Source organism: Mercurialis annua, linkage group LG3, assembly GCF_937616625.2.
Source record: "Mercurialis annua linkage group LG3, ddMerAnnu1.2, whole genome shotgun sequence".
Taxonomy (NCBI): Eukaryota; Viridiplantae; Streptophyta; class Magnoliopsida; order Malpighiales; family Euphorbiaceae; genus Mercurialis; species Mercurialis annua.
Window position 1 is genome coordinate 10,095,395 of NC_065572.1, and position 19,993 is coordinate 10,115,387.

The 19,993-nt window shown below is 29.3% G+C and overlaps 1 protein-coding gene and 1 long non-coding RNA gene across 2 annotated transcripts; one reads left to right on the forward strand and one right to left on the reverse strand.

The window, feature by feature from the left end:
* Positions 1-8,329: 8,329 nt before the first annotated feature.
* On the reverse strand, positions 8,330-9,518 carry LOC126673208 (uncharacterized). The gene is made up of 2 exons (XR_007639269.2): positions 9,220-9,518; positions 8,330-9,120 (listed from the first exon to the last, which is right to left on the reverse strand). It is a non-coding gene; the product is annotated as an uncharacterized LOC126673208 (long non-coding RNA).
* Positions 9,519-10,789: 1,271 nt separating this feature from the next.
* Positions 10,790-12,571, forward strand: LOC126674094 (1-aminocyclopropane-1-carboxylate oxidase homolog 1-like). The gene is made up of 3 exons (XM_050368468.2): positions 10,790-11,464; positions 11,536-11,857; positions 12,145-12,571. Exons 1-3 carry the CDS (start codon positions 10,938-10,940, stop codon positions 12,397-12,399), a joined length of 1,104 nt encoding a protein of 367 aa, XP_050224425.1. The 5' UTR covers positions 10,790-10,937; the 3' UTR covers positions 12,400-12,571.
* Positions 12,572-19,993: the final 7,422 nt, after the last annotated feature.

Sequence of the window (19,993 nt, forward strand, 5' to 3'; positions counted from 1 at the left end):
AAGGGAAAGAAACCCACTGATTCAATATAAGGAAACGACAAAGTGAAAGGACCATTAGGCGTTAGGAATGCATCACGAAAAATCAAGATTGGAATTACAATTTCAACTCAAGAATCAAGATTATAATGACTATTGTTGATTGATAAATTGCAATAGCTTTATGCATTTTGTTGTATCCAAGCTATGTGAACTTAGTTCATTTTGATATTTTCAACTATACTAAGTTGCATCAACTTGGTATTTTAAAGAGCTTGAATCTTTGTGCTCTGTGCATGTTTTATGCATTTTGATAACAATATAAATGGTGTTACCGCAAATCACCTAAAAGACCAATTTTACTAAAGGGCAACACTGACTATCTAACATAGATAAGCATAAATGTCAAGATGAGTCTTCATATAAACATACATAGAAATGCTATTTCTATCCCACATTGTTAGTTTACAAAGAAACTAACAAAACATATGTCTATATAAGTTAAGACAACACATCAATAGAAGGGTAAGTTTTCCACCTCTTTCAAATAATACTTTTAATATATTCTTTCAAAGACAAATACGGACTTGCTCGTCGGAGTGAACGTCGGAGACCCTCTTCGGCGTTTTTCTAACTTGTTTGTTTTTTTATCTCAGGCGAACCTACGTCAGTGGAACTCAAGGAGCTTAAATCCTGTCATTTGAATTCGTTGATAATTTTATTATTTATCACATTTTGTTATAACCAGACTATAAAAACTTGGTTCATTTTAGTATTTTGAATTGTACTAAGCTACACAAATTTGGTATTTTAAAAAAATCAGTCTTTATGTTCTTTGTGATCTGGTGCATGGGAATTGTTTTCCAATGGGGTCATCAAATTAGTTTTGTTTACTGTTTTTTTTTTCATTATCTTTTATTTCTTCATAAATTATTGCAGGTAAGAAAGCATTTAGGCTATCCTTCATATTTGGACGTATGAAAAAATTACAATGATTTAGCTTAATTTATTGATATTAGATGGAAGTTATTTCAAGCTTTCTGCTTATACCAACAGAGCAAATTTTACACACAAACTCTTTATAAAATTCTGAAATTTTAAGGATGGACAAGAATCATCTATGACGAAAGCATAATGTGGCCATTGAAATGAAAATAGATTTTTTATAGAATTTCATGGCTTCAAAAAAGAAAATAGAGAAAGAAATAATTGACAGTTAGAATTAAGCATAATTTAAATTAGAAAATTAATATAAATAATATTAAATCAATAGTTAATACTGATATAATTAAAATAAAATTTAGAATAAGAAATCACTAAGATTTAGAACATACAGTTAATTTTTTCAACATCTAAATACCAATTTCTAACTAAAACAAGAAATCACTTCTAACTAAACATAAATTTGAAATTTCAAACTGAATTACTAAACACCGCTCCTTTTTACTACGCACCGCCCCCAAACATTACCTTTTTAATCTTTTTTTTAGTTGTAAAATTCATATTCAAATCCTCTCAACTCATATTTAAACACGAAGAACGGATAACGAAAATCTCGTTTAATTTTATTTAATTTTCAAAATTTATTTCAAATTTATTTCATTTAATTTGAAAAGTGTTTTTCGTTTAATTTTAGAAGAATATGTTTTTGTTTAATTTTAAAAATTTATTTCAAATATATTTCATTTAATTTTTTAAAAAAAATTGTTTAATTTCAAAAATGTCTTTCATTTAATTTCTAAATTTTTCCGTTTAATTTCAAAATTTCATTTAATTATCAAAAATATTTTTGTTTATAGTTAAAAAAAATCGATAAATATTTTTTAAAAAATTAACGGGACGTTCTCGGTTTACATCATCCCGAAGGGGGAGACGTCTTTCGAAAACTTCTCCCCCTTCCAAGGGGGAGACGTTTTTGGAAAACATCTCCCCCTCAGGGCAGATGTAAACTGAGGACATCTCCACCTCTAGGGAGATGTAAAGTCCCCATAAAAAGGGCAAAAAGGTGAAAAAAAGGACGATACCTAGTAATTAGGGGCGGTATATGTAAAAACACAATTTCAAATTATTTAAATATCTCGTGTTTTGAATGCTTCTACCTCAATCGTAAATCATTCTTTAGGCTTCAAGAAACTATTGATGATTCTTATTGGTTTTTCATCGATTTGTGTCTCAACCCACTCGAATGTTCGGTTACAAGTTGAGGTCTCACATGACCAAAAATGCCTACCGGAATTAGCTTGCATCCATGAAATTTTCGTGATGCGTCTTTCTCCACGAGGGCAACAATTGGCTTCCATCATCGTTACTTTTGTTTGTTTATTTTTCTTTGACTTATCTAATTCCATAAACCCACATTATTCCCTTTAAAGACAACACAAGGTTATTTTTTACCATTAAAAATTATTGGCTTATGTGGACAATGACATAGAATCCTAGCTAATCAAGTATGTCTGCTTCGTCAGCACCGGCAAGCCGAAAAATGAAAAAAAAACGCTAATTTGATATGTTTTTAAATTGTTCGAACACTATTTTAGAATAAAAAAAAGTTCAGACACTCAAATAGAATATTTTTAATTGTTCAGACACAATGGTGCAATTTTACCATGACAAAATAATTAATTGTTATACAGATCTAAGAACAAAGGACCAATTCATTCCCTCAACTTGACACAAAATATTAAATGAGTCATTCTTGCAGATTTTGGTTCAAACAAATTCAAAATTTACGTTTTCGTATAAAAAGGTCCTTCAAAGAGTGAGATTTTAATTTTATTTATTTAATTAATTATATTTTGATTTAATTTAACCTCTAATTATAACCTAATTAAAATCCTAATTAAAAATTTCAATTTTAATTTCGCCACCCACCAACCTCTCATACTCCAGCCGCGGCCTCTTTTCTCTCTCGCATTCTGACCAATCACCAACTACTCCGCCAAGCACCCCGACCACCATCAACAACAATATTCATCCCCAAAAGGCAAGAATCCGATGTAGTTTATCCTCCAAGAGAACAAACTGGTCGTGTTCATCCTCTTTGAAAGATTTAGTTATATAACTGACAAAACCCGCAAACGTTTGATATTTTATTGAAATTAACTCATAAAATAACACTCACACTTTGCACTTTATTCATATTATAATTCTCATTTTTTACAATGTATTTTGCAACACATTTTTAATTTCTTCCTTGAAATTTAACCATTCATTTTTTTTATCTCAGAAGTCACAATGTCAACATCCTACAATAAATATAATATTCTATAAATAATATGTTATTACATTAAAATATTAAATACAATTAAATTATTTTAATACTTATAAATTAACTAACTGAAAAATTATTACTCGGTCTATCATTATCTTTGGATATCAACACCTAATAATAAGGCTAATAGGCTGAAAAGCTACTGTTCTTTACTCTCTCTTTTCCAGTAACACCCAATCTTGCAAAACGGTTAATTTTATATATTTTACTTTCAATAGCACCCTAAATTAAAAAAAAAATAAGACGATTTTATTACTAAAAGGATAAAAAATTTCAAAACAACTAAATTTAAAAGTCATATTATACCTTCTATTCAGAAAAATTCAAACAAGTCCTTTAACTTAAAAAAACTCAAATAAATTCTAAATAAAAAATTAATTAAATAGATATATAATAAATTTTAAAATTTTATTAAAAATTAAATTAAATAAAAATTGATATTTCGAATCCACAACCGCCTTCATCGAAATCGTGACCCACCACCTTCATCAGACCTCGAACTCGCCGCCACCCGTCTTCCCTATGGAAGACGCGCTTAGCAGCGCGCCTTCCATGGGGAAGACGACAGAGCTGCCCCTCTCCCATGGTAGACAAACAAATATGTTCGTCTACCATGGAAGACGAACATTACCTTCATCACTAATAGTGTTAGTTCGCCTTTCATGGGAGACGAACCGACTCGTCTTTTTGTGGAAGATGAGCTGGTGAGCTCGTCTTTACTAGGAAGACGAGTATGTCTTCTCGCCTTCCATGGAAGGCGAGTTCCGGCGACGTTGACAAATTCGGCGTAAGCGGCAATAAAGTCGTGAGTGTGTTATTTGGTTAATTTTATAAAATAATTTAATTATTTTTTTAGTATTGCTTTTTGATTTCATGGAGAAGATGATTTTTTTTTGTATAATTTATAACATCAAATAATATTTAGAATATTTGATAAATATGAAAAATCTATTTTGATTATTATAAAAATAAAAAGAGTTCAATTTGATGCTTCAGGGTGGAACTGAAAACAATTAAACAACTTCGGGGTGCAATTGACCGATTTATAACGTTAAAGTGCAATTTAAAAAAAAGTTGGTAATTTTTCAGCCTATTAACCTAAAAACAACATAATTAATAAAAAATTAATTATTAAATATAAAAGGATTATAAAACGAAGACAATAGATTAATACATAACAATTAATATTACCTTGTTACTATTAAGACTTTCATATCTCGTAATGTTAGACAAAATATTTGTTACAACTTACTATCCCAATATGAATGGAAGGCTTCTCACGTTCTTTTGGTAGTTTTACACAACCAATATTTATATGTTCTGGATAAAAAAAATACTAACAATATACAAATAAAGTAAACAAGTTTCAGGCAATTAGTAAAAATTATAACATACATTTATTTAGAGAAAAATTATATAATACCTAGAGTATCAAAAGGCATCCATTCACTTTTTTTTATATTGCCAGCACTAAAGTTGGTTTCCTTAAACTTTTTAATTTCATTAGCAATACATTTGGGATAGTATATCTTACCTAATTCATTTTTTTAATTTTAGTAATTTCTTTTAGAAGACTGCCATAAAGTGTCTGTACAGAAGGGATTGTATTAGGTGATATAATTGTTCCAATTGTAAACAACAAAAAATCTGGTTTTAAACTCTTCACTTGCAGATAGCCTACCTAGCGTTTTAGCTAGATATTTGATACGACAGTTGGTTTTAAGAATTTTTTTTTGAAGAAATCATAATTATAATTTCTTAAGTATTTATCAACATCTAACCCTCTCAAAGATAATCCTAAACATTGTTCCACATAATTTGTGGTAATTTTTATTCTATCAGCATACACACACAATTCGTAAGTTTTCACATAAACAAAAATACAAGCCCTTAAGTTGAGTTATTTTTTAAAGTTCAATTTGGAATTTTTAAAAGACCACTGAATCGAAGATTTTTAATATTCATGATATATTATGGCATCTTCAAATTTTTCAACAACCTTAAAAAACTAACGCACTGCACAACAGGTCTCCAAAATATGCCTAAAATAAATTGTAACCACATTCAAATAAAATTCTTAATGATGTTAGTTTTTTTATAAATTAATATAAACAATAATTATAAAAAAAACACCATTCAAACAAAGTAAGTATTTGTCACATGTCATATAATTACATTAAGCACTATAGAAACAATTTTAGTTATGTACATATTCAATTCAAAATTTACAGGGTTTTTTCCCAAAAAATTGCCACAATAAAAAGTTATTCCCAAATAGTTCCTGGGGCATGAATCCGCAAGTCATACTTGCGGATTCATGCATGAATCCCCCTTAATCTTAATTAAGGGGGACCTAAACTGATTTCCAAGGTATCCGCAAGTATGACTTGCGGATACCTTTGTCCATATGGGTGGTAAGGGTGTGCTGAAAATGCACACCCAAACCCACTCTTTTCTATATTTTTTTTAAATTATTGATGGAGTCTGCCTTCTGAACCGGTGAGTGAACCTGCAAAACAGGGTAGAAGCTAACCGGACGGTGGTTGTCCGATTAACTCTCCGATGCTAAAGTCAGTTTAGAGCTTTGAGCAGCGTTTTCAGTATATGAATGTAATTGTGATTCTAGGCATACCTCGTGCTCCTTTTATAGTAGTCGAATATACCTAGTAGAGTTGTATTAGGCAGGTGAATCCTACTTTGTAGGGATTCGGCCGTATCGTAGAGATTCTCCTGATTTGTCGGGATCTACCTTAATCTGACAAGAATCCTATTTAGGAACGTCTTCCTAAATAGTCTTATCTTCCTAAAGTAGAGCTTATCCTTCCATATGTAGTATTAGTGTCCGAATAGGACAATATTTCCATACTTAGTCGTTTACCCGAATCCCGGACCTGACGCGCTCTCGGCGGATCATGTGGGATTCGGTCTTTATTTAGTATGTTACCGAATCTTAGAGATTCGGCATCTCCTTCATATCTTTCGGTCTTCAGGGGGAGTCCGGTGTCGCCTGAGAGTGGATCTCCTGCAACTCGGCTCCATTATACTTACAGTAGGATTCGGTATCCATCAATTATAAATTTAAAAAATAAAATTTTTTATCCCTTATTTAATTTTAAGATAAAATATTAATTTTTAGGGTGTTTTCGGGTAGGTATTATAATTGTTAAAATTGATATTAAATGAAAATTGTTAATAAAATGCTAGAACCAAGTATAATATAAAAAAGTGTTATAATTTATAATAAAATGTTAGGAATTTTAGAAGATTTTTTCTATTTTATTTAACTTTTAAAAAGTATTAGAGAATTATAATTGTTAAAAGTTAAGTTAATTATATATTTTTAGTAAAATGTTAGAAATAATTGTTATAATTATTTATTGTTAGTAAAATGCCGTTAAAAAATACTTTGTATTTGAAATTGCTACCATAATTTATGGACAAATACTAAACATGTGAGTGATACCTCGCGTCACCGACGGACTCAGCAGGGTTATCATATAAGGACCCGAATCTTTTGGGAATAACTTTTGGAACCCAGTTTTTTAATTTAAAATACTCCCTCCGTCCAAATAGAGTTGTCCACTTTGAGAATTTCTTTTGTCCCAAAACTCTTGTCCACTTTCAAAAAGTAATTAATTTTTACACTCTATTCTCTTATATTACCCCTATTTAAAAGCTACTAATAAAAGTAAATTGCAAATGTACCGTATATTAAATAGGGGTATGATAAGAAAAGTAAATTTTTTTTACAAAAACTATAAATAATAATTGTTTTTTTTTAAACTGTGTGATAAAGGCAAAGTGGACAACTCTATTGGGACGGAGGGAGTAATTTTTATCATCTAACTAACAAATTATATTTAAAACTAAAGTAAATAAAACATTCACTAACCTATTGTAGCCTCAAGTAATAGTACGTTGTCCACTTCTAAAATTTCGACGCTTTCTCCGATATTTGCAAATTACAAAATTTAAACCGAAAACACTCTAAAAATTAATATTTTATCTTAAAATTAAATAAGGGATAAAAAATTTTATTTTTTAAATTTATAATTTAAAAAAAATATAGAAAAGAGTGGTTTTGGGTGTGCATTTTCAGCACACCCTTACCACCCATATGGACAAAGGTATCCGCAAGTCATACTTGCGGATACCTTGGAAATCAGTTTAGGTCCCCCTTAATTAAGATTAAGGGGGATTCATGCATGAATCCGCAAGTATGACTTGCGGATTCATGCCCCAGGAACTATTTGGGAATAACTTTTTATTGTGGCAATTTTTTGGGAAAAAACCCATATGCGTAGTTCAAAATGTGTGTGCCTTAAACAATATCATATGCTCCATATCTATTTTAAAAGTTGATTCGTTGTCTTTCGTATCATATGAATCACTCATTTTTCTATATAATAAATACATATAAAATAAACTCAACAAATTTAAATGCATTAAATCTTTGTAGAAATACTATTCTTCCATCACTTCATTATAAAAGAATAACATGTTATAATAATATGGTTCAAAAAGACAAAATAATTATATGTCATAATTGTAATATGGTCTAAAACTGCTTAGTAGTAATCATAAACCTAATCATGTCGGATGTAAATCATGATTACCATGTGTCTGCAGGGGAGAAATTAGGATTTCAATTTAAGAGGGTATATTTTTCGTGTTTGGCTATTTAAAAAAATCAACGACAATAAACACGGTTCAAGTGTGGTAATTTGCATTTGTAAGGGCGGTCATATAAGGAAAAAACTTCCCCTAACACTTTTAGGGTCGTTATACACAAGAAACAACCCCTAATTTCTGTATTTTTTTTAAATTCGGCGAGGAGAGTCGGCCGAGCCTCCTGACCCCCTGGATCCTCCCACATGTGTTTGTCAGTTTTCTATTATACAGTGATAAAAAATCTTTAAAAGTGAAATTTCAGAAAATAATTAAACATTAAATAGACTACAAGTCACTATGGCATGCCATTAAAATAAGAAGCTTCACAAGGAGCAACAAAAAAATGAGAGAATTATATTAGCTAATTAAAAGTGATTGCAATTTAATCCTAAAATTTAAGTGTTCACTAGATTATTGCAAGTATTTCATATTAATTTGATATTTAACACAAGGTAAAATCATTACAAAATCTAAGATCACAAGGAAGTACATCAAATTCGTCGAGTATACTCGAGTTCGAACTAATCCAACTAACTTCCAAATCGAGGTAAACTTTATACTCGTTGATTATAATTATTACCACGAGATTGGGACCATCTGATAATAGGAAAACTCGAGGTAAGGCTGAACACTCGTCGAGTTAGCATACTAACCTCAAGTAATTTGAACTTAAACAGATTAGTTCAAACTTGAGGTAGGAAATATAATTGACGAGTATAAAGCTTACCTCGAGTTTGAGACCATCTGGCAACAGTAAAACGCGAGGTGAGGCTAAACACTCTTCGAGTTTTCAGCCTCACCACGAATTGTGTGTTACCCCATAAGTTTATGCTCGAGGTAAGCGAAATATCGACGAGTATTAATGAGCTTACCTCGAGAAGGAATCTGTTTGATAAGTTTAAACACAAAGTAATCTTAGGAATCCGTCGAGTGTTTAGTCTGACCTCAAGTTTAAATTCTTCCAGATGAGTTCAGACACGAGGTAAGCTTCATACACGTCTAATATTTTACTCAACTCGATAAAAAAAACATAACCGGAATTCAAAAAATTCCTTAAAAAGTATATTGAGAGACATTAAGATTTATCAAAATATGATGGTAGCGATATTGTACCTTAATTGAAGATCAAGTCATTTTCAAAACCAAATCTGCAATTTGTTGAATCAATTTTCTACAATTTGTTGAATAATTTTTCTTCAACTCTATAACATTGAATTTCGAGAAGAACAAGAGAAGTTTAGACTTTCAGCAATCTGTTTTCACTTATTAAGTAACCGAACAAAAAAATCAAAGAAACTTACCTGCGCAGCAAATGGCGGAAGGGCAAATTACGGTTATCGGCGGAAACGGGAAAGCGGCCGAGAAGGGTGGTGGCAGGAAAGCAAACAAAACAGATGCTTAATTCAGATAGTACACCAAACTTGATTATGAATTTGAATTGCCAAAAAATTACAAAGTGGTCAAATTTTAACTGCCAAAAACATAAATTGATTAAATGTCAGGTTTTTGAGATTTTTTCACGACTGAGTAAGAAATTATTGTTGAGTATTTTTGGAATAAAAAAGCTGAATTGGTGATTTAGAACAGTACAAATTTTTGATATCGTGACGTGTCATAACATGATAGGTTAGTCTACAGATGATGTGGTAGACTGAGTCTACCTAAGAATCTCTCTTATTTTAGTTACCAATCTAATAGGTAGTAGATCACGTTTTCTATTTAAATTTTAACGGTGTAGATTAAATCTTTTAAATCAATAATTACTATTAGAAACAAGTAAGATATTTTGTTAAAAAAACAAAGGCGTAATTACTTAAAAACCACCCATCTTTAACTTTTTTTGTATTTATACCCTGACCTTGGAAAAAGTTCAATTGTACCCTTATTTGTGTTTTTATGTTTCACCTCTATCCCGAGACATTAAATTGATTTTTTTTTCATTGAAAAAAATTTAAAATATTCTTTCATTTTTAGCATATATTTTAATTAGACGTTAAAATTATTATTGGAACAAAAGACACTTTTCCATATAAAATTTATAATAATTTTTTTATTTAATTTACATTAATTATCAATATAATTTTCATAATTAAAACCCATAAAAAACATCTTTCAAACAAAACGAAATAAATTTATTTTTTAAAAAAAAATCGATTGTCGGACTGATTACTGGAAGAAAGAGCAACTGTTCCGCCTTTCACGGAAGGGACTGTTTCTGCTTCATGGTATCCTTCCATGGAAGGAAAGGAACAGATCTGTTCCTCCTTCCGCAAGGAGGAATAAATTTTCCTCTTTTCATGTAAGGAGGACGGTGGCAGTTTCGAAAAATTCCGGCAGTGGGTTCGAGGAAGTCGGGTGGCGGGTTTGACGGAAGTATTTTTTTATTATTTTTAAATAGAAAAAAATTAATTTTTAGGATGTAATTAAACGTTTTTAAAGATGAATGATTTGTTTGTATTTTTTTTAATAAAAAAAAGTATGAAATAATTTTTATATTTAGTTGTTTTTAATAAATTATTTTTTTTTTTGAAATTTGGGATAGAAGTGAAATATAAAAACCTAAACAAACATACAACTAAACTTTTTTCTAAATTAGAGTATAAACGCAAAAAAAAAAATTAAAAATGGGTTTTTATGTAATTAGGCCAAAAACGACCAAAATTCTGGTGGTTTTGGTTTTAAGTTATTGCACAAAGTTAATTTTCATTAATTTTTATATTTTTGATCAATATGGTTTTTTATGGCTGAAATTTTTCTTGCAATCAAGACATGAAACTGGCTTTACATTTAGGAGAAATATCTTGTCCACCAGTTCTGTTCTTCTCTGAATTTGGCTTTTTTAGTCTGATTTTGTAAAAATTGCTTTTCTGATATTATTCGCCAAGTTGAGGGGTGAAAGGATAGATTTTTCCTGCCGAGTAACTTATCCACTATTTTTGGGACATTTATATGTTATCACTAAAAATAACTTTTTCTGTAGCTCTATCCTTCAGTATTGTTTCTTTCTTGAGGAAAGAAAATGAATTTCACAAGTGATGCTAAATATTGCCGATCAATTGAATTAAAAGCTTTCGATGATACTAAAGCCGGTGTTAAAGGACTCGTCGATGCCGGAATTACCAAAATCCCTCTAATTTTCCATCAACCTCCTCATGCTTTAGATTATATTTCACATGCTCCTAAGAATACTGGTACCGAGTTCGATTTTCCTATCATAGATCTTCAGAATTTCGAAAATAGTGCAGATTCACGCAAGGAAATCGTCGAAAAAGTACGAAATGCATCGGAGAGTTGGGGGTTTTTCCAAGTTGTCAATCATGGAATTCCTATCAATGTTCTTGAGGAGATGAAGGATGGTGTACGTCGATTTTACGAGCAAGATATAGATCTGAAAAAGAAATACTATACTCGCGATTTAACTAAAAAGGTAGTTTATAATAGCAATTTTGATTTGTACACAGCACCGGCAGCTAATTGGAGAGATACGATCGCGATCCAAATGGCTCCTCATCTTCCACAACCTGAAGAGATTCCAGAAGTTTGCAGGTATATTCCTAGCTAGAGTACTCATCTGCTAATTATAATTCTGATTTCCTAGCAAAAATGAAAAACTGCAGAGATATATTGATGGAGTATTTCGACCAAATAAAGATGTTGGGGAAGTTAATGTTGGAATTATTATTAGAAGCTCTTGGTCTGAAACCAAACCACTTGGAAGAAATGGACTGTGACAAAGGTCTTTTTGTTTTGTGCCATTACTATCCACCGTGCCCTGAGCCGGAATTAACCTTTGGCACAAGCAAGCACGCCGATGGTGACTTCCTCACTCTGCTTCTCCAAGATCATATCGGCGGCTTACAAGTACTCCATCAAAATCATTGGATTGACGTTCCTCCCACGCCCGGTGCCCTAGTGGTTAATATTGGAGATCTTTTACAGGCAAGCCTCATAATTAACTAGGAGAAATACTTACATGAACCTAGTTCGCAATTTATCGCCATGTGTCATAGGATAAGTAGATGATTTATAATCCTATATGGCGAACTGAGTTCATATAAGAATTTATCCATAACTAGGGATGCACAATCCATTTCTGGTTTAGAAAATGATTTTTTTTTTTGGAAAATAGCTATCAAAAGAAATAGAAATCCAATAACATTTTGATTTTCAATTTTTATTGCAATTTCATACATTGGCTAAACTTGGATTTACTTGCTGCTTTTCAGCTCGTTTCGAATGACAAGTTCAAAAGCATTGAGCACAGGGTGCTGGCGAACCGCGAAGAAGAAGCAAGATTATCGGTGGCATGCTTCTTTAGCACAGATTTATTTTCGGTGTCAAGACTTTACGGACCTATTGAGGAGCTATTATCTGAAGATAATCCTCCAAAGTACAGAGAAACCTCAATCAAAGAATTCTCTAAACACCGTAATGCTAGAGGACTTGATGGAGTTTCTAGTCTGCTTCATTTAAAGCTGTGAAAACTTGTATAATTCAATCATCATGTAGAACTTATTAGTATTCTTGTCAAGATGTTCCGTATAAATTGCTGATATAAAGGGAATAAAATGAGTTTGTGAAGCTAAGAGATCAACCAATGACTAGTTGATTGGATTAATGTTCACATTACTTTATAATTGTTTTTGCAGGTTATTCATAATTTTTCAATTTACAGTTTTGTTCTCTTATGAATATAGTTTTGCTTAATAATGTATTTTTAGTTTTGATAATTGGAGAGGGGGAGCGCTTGTAAGAGGATTTGAAGCCATTTACTGTCCAGCACTTATACCATTTAAAATACAACTCCTTGAAAATAATGTATTTATTAATGTAGAGGTTGTGGTGCTTTTGTAACAAAATATGTTGATTATTAATTAAAGAAAGATATATATTTATTCAATCATTCAATATGACTAATTTATATATGTCTATAATTTGGAAGAATATGAGTAATCATAACTCTGATGATAAATTATTTTTAAAACTAAAGAAATAATTAAGTATTATAACTAAATATAAAACTACAGTGCAACTTCCTATTAAACTGTTATGAAATAAATATGAATCTGTTTTATGTTGTCTCGTTAAACTTTTTTCATAAAACTCTTTACGAAACAATATTTAGCCATTATATATGAAACTATTTCATCAAACTCTTTATGCAACTATTTTTTGAAACAATTACTAAACAGTTATAAATTTGTATTATGAAACTGTTTTGTGAAAATTGTTTATAAAATTGTTTCGTCGTAGAACTATATATGAAATTATAAAATAATTATAGAATTATTCCTAAAATAAAACATATTTTGTTATGTCAGTGGATCAATATCCCATTAAAACAAAAATCCTAGCCTCTCTTTTCTTTTTTTTTTCTCTGAAAAAATCCTACATGTCCATAACTTTTTTCTTAATTCTTCTTTAGCTGCCGTCAATGATTTAGATATTTTGTTGACTCGAGGCGGATCTATGCTTTGTAGGATGGGGTCCATGGACCCCACCCTTTTGTTAAAATAAAAAATTTCCTACATATTTAATATATATTAAAAATATATAAAACAAAATAAATCTTAAGTATTAACTCAAAGTTAAAGCACCAAAGTGTTTTGTAATTTGACAATAAAAAAATTGATGATGATTTACTATTTTAATTAAAATATTCAATTGAAAAATTAAAAAAAGGTGCAAATATATTTTATGTTTATCAAATTTGCCTACAAACTATAACTCGAGTAGTATATATATTGGGCATATTTTTACCAAGGTTTTGATATCAATTTTTTTTTACAAGCACACAAAAAATTTATCTTTCCTATAATAAAATGTTCTTTAAATTCTAAAAATCTACATTTATTCAATTATTTATTTAATTTTTATATAACAATTTATAATCTGGCTATATATTGAATTATTAATATAAACAAGATTTATTGTTAGTTGAATCTAATACTTTTTAAAATTTTCAATTATCTGATTCGATATATGATAACTATAATTTTTTTATTATAATATTAATATTTAATTAAAATTAGTATTTTTATGAATAAAATTAGTATATTTTATTGTTATAATTAATATATATGGACCCCACCACACATCAGTTCTGAATCCGCCACTGCTGTTGACGGTAGCCATCTTTTTTTATGTTATTTTAATTTCATATAAGATAATAAGTAACCAAAATTTTTTTCATTTTTTTCTTGATGGATTAACATTTATCGATGAAACGCAAATTCAATTCAAATTTTTATAAATCAAGAATCGAAGATAGATTGAAAATCTTTCAACAATAAAGATAAAATCGTTCTTAGGATATAGTAGTTTTTTTTGTTTTTTAAATATTTTATTTTGTTTTGAGAATTTTATTTGTCCTTTTTATATGAAGGGTTTATTGTGTTGTCTTTTTTATGTGAAAGATTGTTGTCCCTATTTTATGAAGGATTTTCATGTGTTGGTTGTATCCGATGTCACAGCTGTAGTTTCTGATTTCATAAATCAGTTTACGGGTGATGGTGAAAATTGAATAAAGACGGAACTTTATTGGTGAAACAATTAGATAATTTATTTTTTATTTTTATAAGTAGATCTGCAAATCAGGCACCATGTCTGTTCCATGTCAGGTCATCGGCTTTAAATTTTGAACTTTTCCGAATTTCTTACAAATGTAACTGTTTTATATTCGATTAATGAAGTTTGATGAATTATCAAATAAAAAACAGGGTGTTGCTAAATACTGCCCCTAAATTAATAGGTACCACCCTTTTTTTTTTGCCTTTTTGCTCTTTTAAATAAATAAAAAATTCGCGTGGACGTCCTTGGGAGACGTCCCGCATGGTGCGAGACGTCCTCGGTAGACGTCTACCATGCGAGACGTCTCTCATGGTGCGAGACATCTCTTATGGTGCAAGACGTCTTCCGAGGACCTCTCGCACCATGCGAGACGTCTCACAAGGACGTCCACGCGAATTTTTTGAATTTTGTTTTTTGATTTTTATAAAAAGAATTATAAAAAATAGCCTATAATCTGTAATTAAAAATAATGTATGTGTATTTTTTTGATAAAAGTTAATATAAAAATAATATATATGTACTTAAAAATAATATAAATATATTTTTTTGAGAAAAAATTAATATAAAAAATAATATATGTATATTTAAAAATAAAATAAATATATTTTTTTATAAAAAAAATTAATATAAACAATAATATATGTGTACTCAAAAATAATATAAGTGTATTATTTTGATAAAGAAATAATATATATGTACTTAAAAATAATATAAATATATCTTTTTGTTAAAACTTTAATATAAAATTCATATAAATATATTTTTTGATAGAAAAATTAATATAAATGTACTTAAAAATAATATAAGTGTATTTTTTTATTAAAAATTATTATAAATGTATTCGTGTTTGCATATGAGTTGAGAGTATTACAATATAAGATTTAGAATTAAAAAAAAGGTAAAAGAGCAAAAAGGTCAAAAAGGGCAGTATTTAATAATTTAAGAGCAGTATTTAGCAGTCCCCTAAAAAGATATTATGTTACAAAAACAGATAAGATATATAAAATGAACCAAGAAAAATATTTTTTTTTATTAGTTGTCGGAAACTTTCATTTTTCTATTCTACCACCCCAATAAGCATGTTGATGAATAATAAAGTATTATAACTATTGATTTGGTTTTATTTTAGAGATTTGAAGATGTAAAATAGTTTAGTTCTGTTTTTATTTTTATAATTTTTTAGTTTTTCATCCAAACTAGACTAAAAATGAAATAAACCTGAAAATTAATAAAATTTAAAAATTTAAAAAGATATTTTAAAGTTTTAAAAAAATTTAAAACAAAAGATTGCTGGCGGATTTTGCAATGAGAGAACAACATTGAACAAAGGGTCAACGCGCATCCTGAACTTGTGATATAAGGTCGTTTAATCCTGTTTTAACTTGTTTGAGCAACTAACCCCAAAATTCTTTATTTTTGGGTCAAATAACCCCATAATTTATTTTTTTATTGCAAAAAATAAGTTTAGCATAATTTTATCGCAACAATTAGGAAACTTTGTAATTTCTATTTCGTATTCTTCACCTCCGATTTGTATTTTACGCGTTTTTAAAATACAATTATTGGGTTATCTGACCCAAAAATAAAGAGTTTTGGGGTTAGTTGCTTAAATAAGTTAAAATTGAGTTAAATAATCATGTGTCTCAAGTTCAGGGGATGCGTTACCCTTTGTTCGAACGACATTTGCTATTGTGCATCACATTAGCATTGAATTTACTTTCCTAATATAGCAAATACGAAACTAGTTGCTAGCAAGGATTATATTTATATACATAAGGTCGTAAACCTATGTTATTTTTTTTTTATTTTAATTAATTTAATTCTATTAAAACTGTGCAAACATATATGATTATATTAAAATAAATATAATACAATTATGTTACTACATAAATAAATAAATTACGTATAATAAGTAAAAATAATTTAAATCAAATAAAATATAGAACAAAAAAAAGTTCACATATTTAGTAGCATTCTATCCATTTTGCCTGAAAAGGAATTCATGGTCAAGTAGTACCTAAGATTTTGATTTTCTAAAATTCAGTTAATTATTTTTGAAGTGTAGATTAAATGATTAAATATCCTACTTTTATGTTTATCTTACCTTTTAAAAAAAGTGATGAACTCGTACAATTTCTCATGAAAGTCTTCATGTGAATTAAAATTTATAAATAAAAGGGTGAATTGATCCATTGTTCCTAAATAAAATACAATACAAATCATGTTCATTGACTATTTGATCCGAGGAGGGAGAATTACCTACCAAATTCTCTAAATTAAGAAACAGACCTGAGAGTGAGAGATACCTGATAAGGAATTTAAAAATATTTTTTTTAATAAATGATAGATGTATTAGCTCAACCAAAAAGCAGTGGAAGGTAAAAGAAATTGGTTAAAAAGAAACCAACACCGAAATCAAATACAAATGCAAAAACAATCTAAACTTCTAGCAACATCTAATACCGAATAAGGAAACTCCGGGTGAAAAGACTTCTAAAACCGAATTGCCTTGCACACATACTTGTAAATTAGCCTATCCATAGAGGAAGATTTGTTCTTAAAAACTTGACGATTTCTAGCAATCCATAACTCCCGAATACCAAAACACCAAATTATAATCCATAACTCTCGATACGTTCTATCCGGCAACGATGACCAAAAAAGATAAAAATTCTCAATAGAGAAAGGAATAAACCAAAGAAAATCCCCTATTACAATATGTAAGCTTGATTCTGGATCAAAACAAATCGAACAAGGTAAACTCATGGCCAGAAGCACTCCTCTCAAAAATAAAATCAAATTTGAAGAAATCACGAACAAGTAATCAAGCGAAGAACTTAATTTTAGGAGGATTTTCAGCTTGCCAAATTTTCTTATGTAGACATGAAGGCACTGTCACAGCCTCTGAAAGTTGCATCTACAACAAGGTGAAGAAGCTCAAAGTATATTTCTTGGTTAGAAGCCATTTAGGACTGTCATTTGTTGATATAATAGTTGTAGATTGAAGCTGCAGTTGAAGACGCCGAAGCTGTGCTTGCTCTCCCTGCCGGAGACGACGATTCCAGTTCAGCAAGACAAAGGCGGAAGATGACATATCAAAACATCAGGAACCATAGCATTTTTATCTCTGCTTAAATCAAAGGCCATGTTTGGTTCATGAAATAGCTGCATAATGGAATAGATATTCCCTATACAATAACAATTCTTTGCTTTGGTTCATGGAATAGGTGTTTCATACTGTATGTTGTACAAATTTTAAAGATTTCGATGCTTGCTAACCGAGAAGGAAACACAATTCTCAAGAGAAAAAGGATCTGCCCAAAAAACATTGCAATTTGATAAACAATAAACCAAAACCTCCAAGAATAATGGTAATTAAAAAAACGATATTGATTCTGAATTCATCCTCGATGCAAAGAGAGCTTATGGATTGATTTAATTGAATAATTTCTCACCTCTCCAAAGCGACATTTTTGAAAATATACAATCACGAGCAATCAACTAAATAAAAAATATGATCAAAGGAGGAAGAATCACCTTCCAAATTCGCCGGATCAAGAAAGAGACGTGAGAGTGGGAGATAATTGACGAGGAATTTAAAGCTATAATTATATTCAACTATTCATTTGACTAAAGAAGTATAGTTATTCAGATTTTTTAACGAAAATTATTTTCATCGTTAAAGAAAGTTATTTTATCTGAAATTGTAGTCAAGATATCAGGAATCGCATCCGAACATTTCAATTAGGTTGACCCTCTATTAATGCATGCATTACTTTGCTACACTTAATTAAAAGAAAATAAAAATCGAATAAAAAACAAAACAACCACCACAAAGAAGCTAATAACTAATAGAAGCAAAAAGCTCTGAATATAAATCTCCATTTCTGCCAAAGAAGAAGAACTGAAGGAAGCATCAACATACCAAACTTTGATCGGCCGCTGAAACAAAGAGACTTTCAATAGCATCATTGCTTCATTAGATCTCAGAAAATCAAATCAAAAGAAAATTGGACAAACTAGCAAAATAGTTTTTACCTGGTTCCGAAAATTTTCATTTTATAATTATTGATTTGGTTTTGTTTAGAGATTTAAAAGTGTAAAATAATTTAGTTCGGTTTTTATATTTATAATTTTTTTTTATTTTTTTATCCGAACTAGACTAAAAATAAAATAAACCCACAAATTCATCAAGATTTAAAAATTTAAGAATTGTTTTAATGTTTTTTGAAAAATTTAGAAACAAAAGGTCGTGGGCGTATTTATAACGAGAGAACAACATTTGATAATGTGCATCACATCTAGTAACAATTATACTTATATACATTGTACATAAGGTCATAAATCTATGTTCTTTTTTTATTTTAATTAATTTAATTCTTTTAAAAATGTGTAAATATGATTATATTAGAATAAATATATGTTACTGCATAAATAAATTACGTATAATAAGTAAAAATAATTTATACAAAAAATAAAATATAGAAAGGAAAAAGAGTTCCAAGATTTAGTAGCATTCTCTTGCATGAAAAAGAATTGATGATCAAATAATATCTAAGATTTTTTTTTCTAAAATTCAGTTAATTGTTTTGAAGTGTACATTAGATTAAATATTTTTTATTAGTTCCCTCAAACTATTAAAATATTTTATAATTATTGATTTGGTTTTATTTTAGAGATTTGAAAATGTAAAATAGTATAGTTCGGTTTTCATATTTTGAATTTTTGAATTTTTCATTTGAACTAGACTAAAAATGAAATAAACCTGAAAACTCATCAAAATTTAAAAATTTAAGAAAAAGTTCTAAAAAACAATTAAAACAAAAGGTTGCATGCATGCGTATTTGTAATGAACATTTGCTAATGTGCATCATATTAGCATTGAATTTACTTTTCCAATATAGCAAATACGGAACTACAGATGTTACTAGCTAGTAAGGATTATATTTTATTTGTATCCATTATACATAGGGTGGTAAATCTATGTATTTTTTTATTTTAATTAATTTAATTCTTGTTATAATGTGCAAATATATATAATAAGTAAAAATAATCAAATAAAGCATAGAAAGAAAAAAAAGTTCCAAGATTTCTAAAATCAGTTAATTATTTTGAAGTGTAGATTAAATAATTAAATATCCTACTTCTATGTTTATCTTACCTTTTTAAAAAGTGATAAACTGGTACAATTTTTCCTAAATAAGAGTTTGAATAAGAATTTATAAATAAAAGGATAAGCATAGAATTTGATATAGAAGAGGAAGTATTTGCTTTTGTAGCAAGAAAGAAGAGAGTCCGTTGAGTAAGAGGAATTGTAAGTAAGTGTTGCACTCACTACTCTTATATAAACACACATCACGCTGCTAGGGTTTCAGAATTATATTCAGTGAACCCTACTCATCAAGAACCCTACTGATCAAGAACTTGTGCTACGTACTGCTAGGGTTTGAGAATTATATTTACTGATCAAGAACTTCTGCTACGTACTGCTAGGGTTTGAGAAAC

What these genes read in the sequence shown, in the direction of transcription:
- LOC126674094 (XM_050368468.2), top strand. Translation starts at nt 10,938, where the DNA reads ATGAATTTCACAAGTGATGCTAAATATTGCCGATCAATTGAATTAAAA. An exon ending in GAGATTCCAGAAGTTTGCAG is followed by an intron (nt 11,465 to 11,535) that starts GTATATTCCTAG and finishes GAAAAACTGCAG; the next exon opens with AGATATATTGATGGAGTATT. An exon ending in ATATTGGAGATCTTTTACAG is followed by an intron (nt 11,858 to 12,144) that starts GCAAGCCTCATA and finishes GCTGCTTTTCAG; the next exon opens with CTCGTTTCGAATGACAAGTT.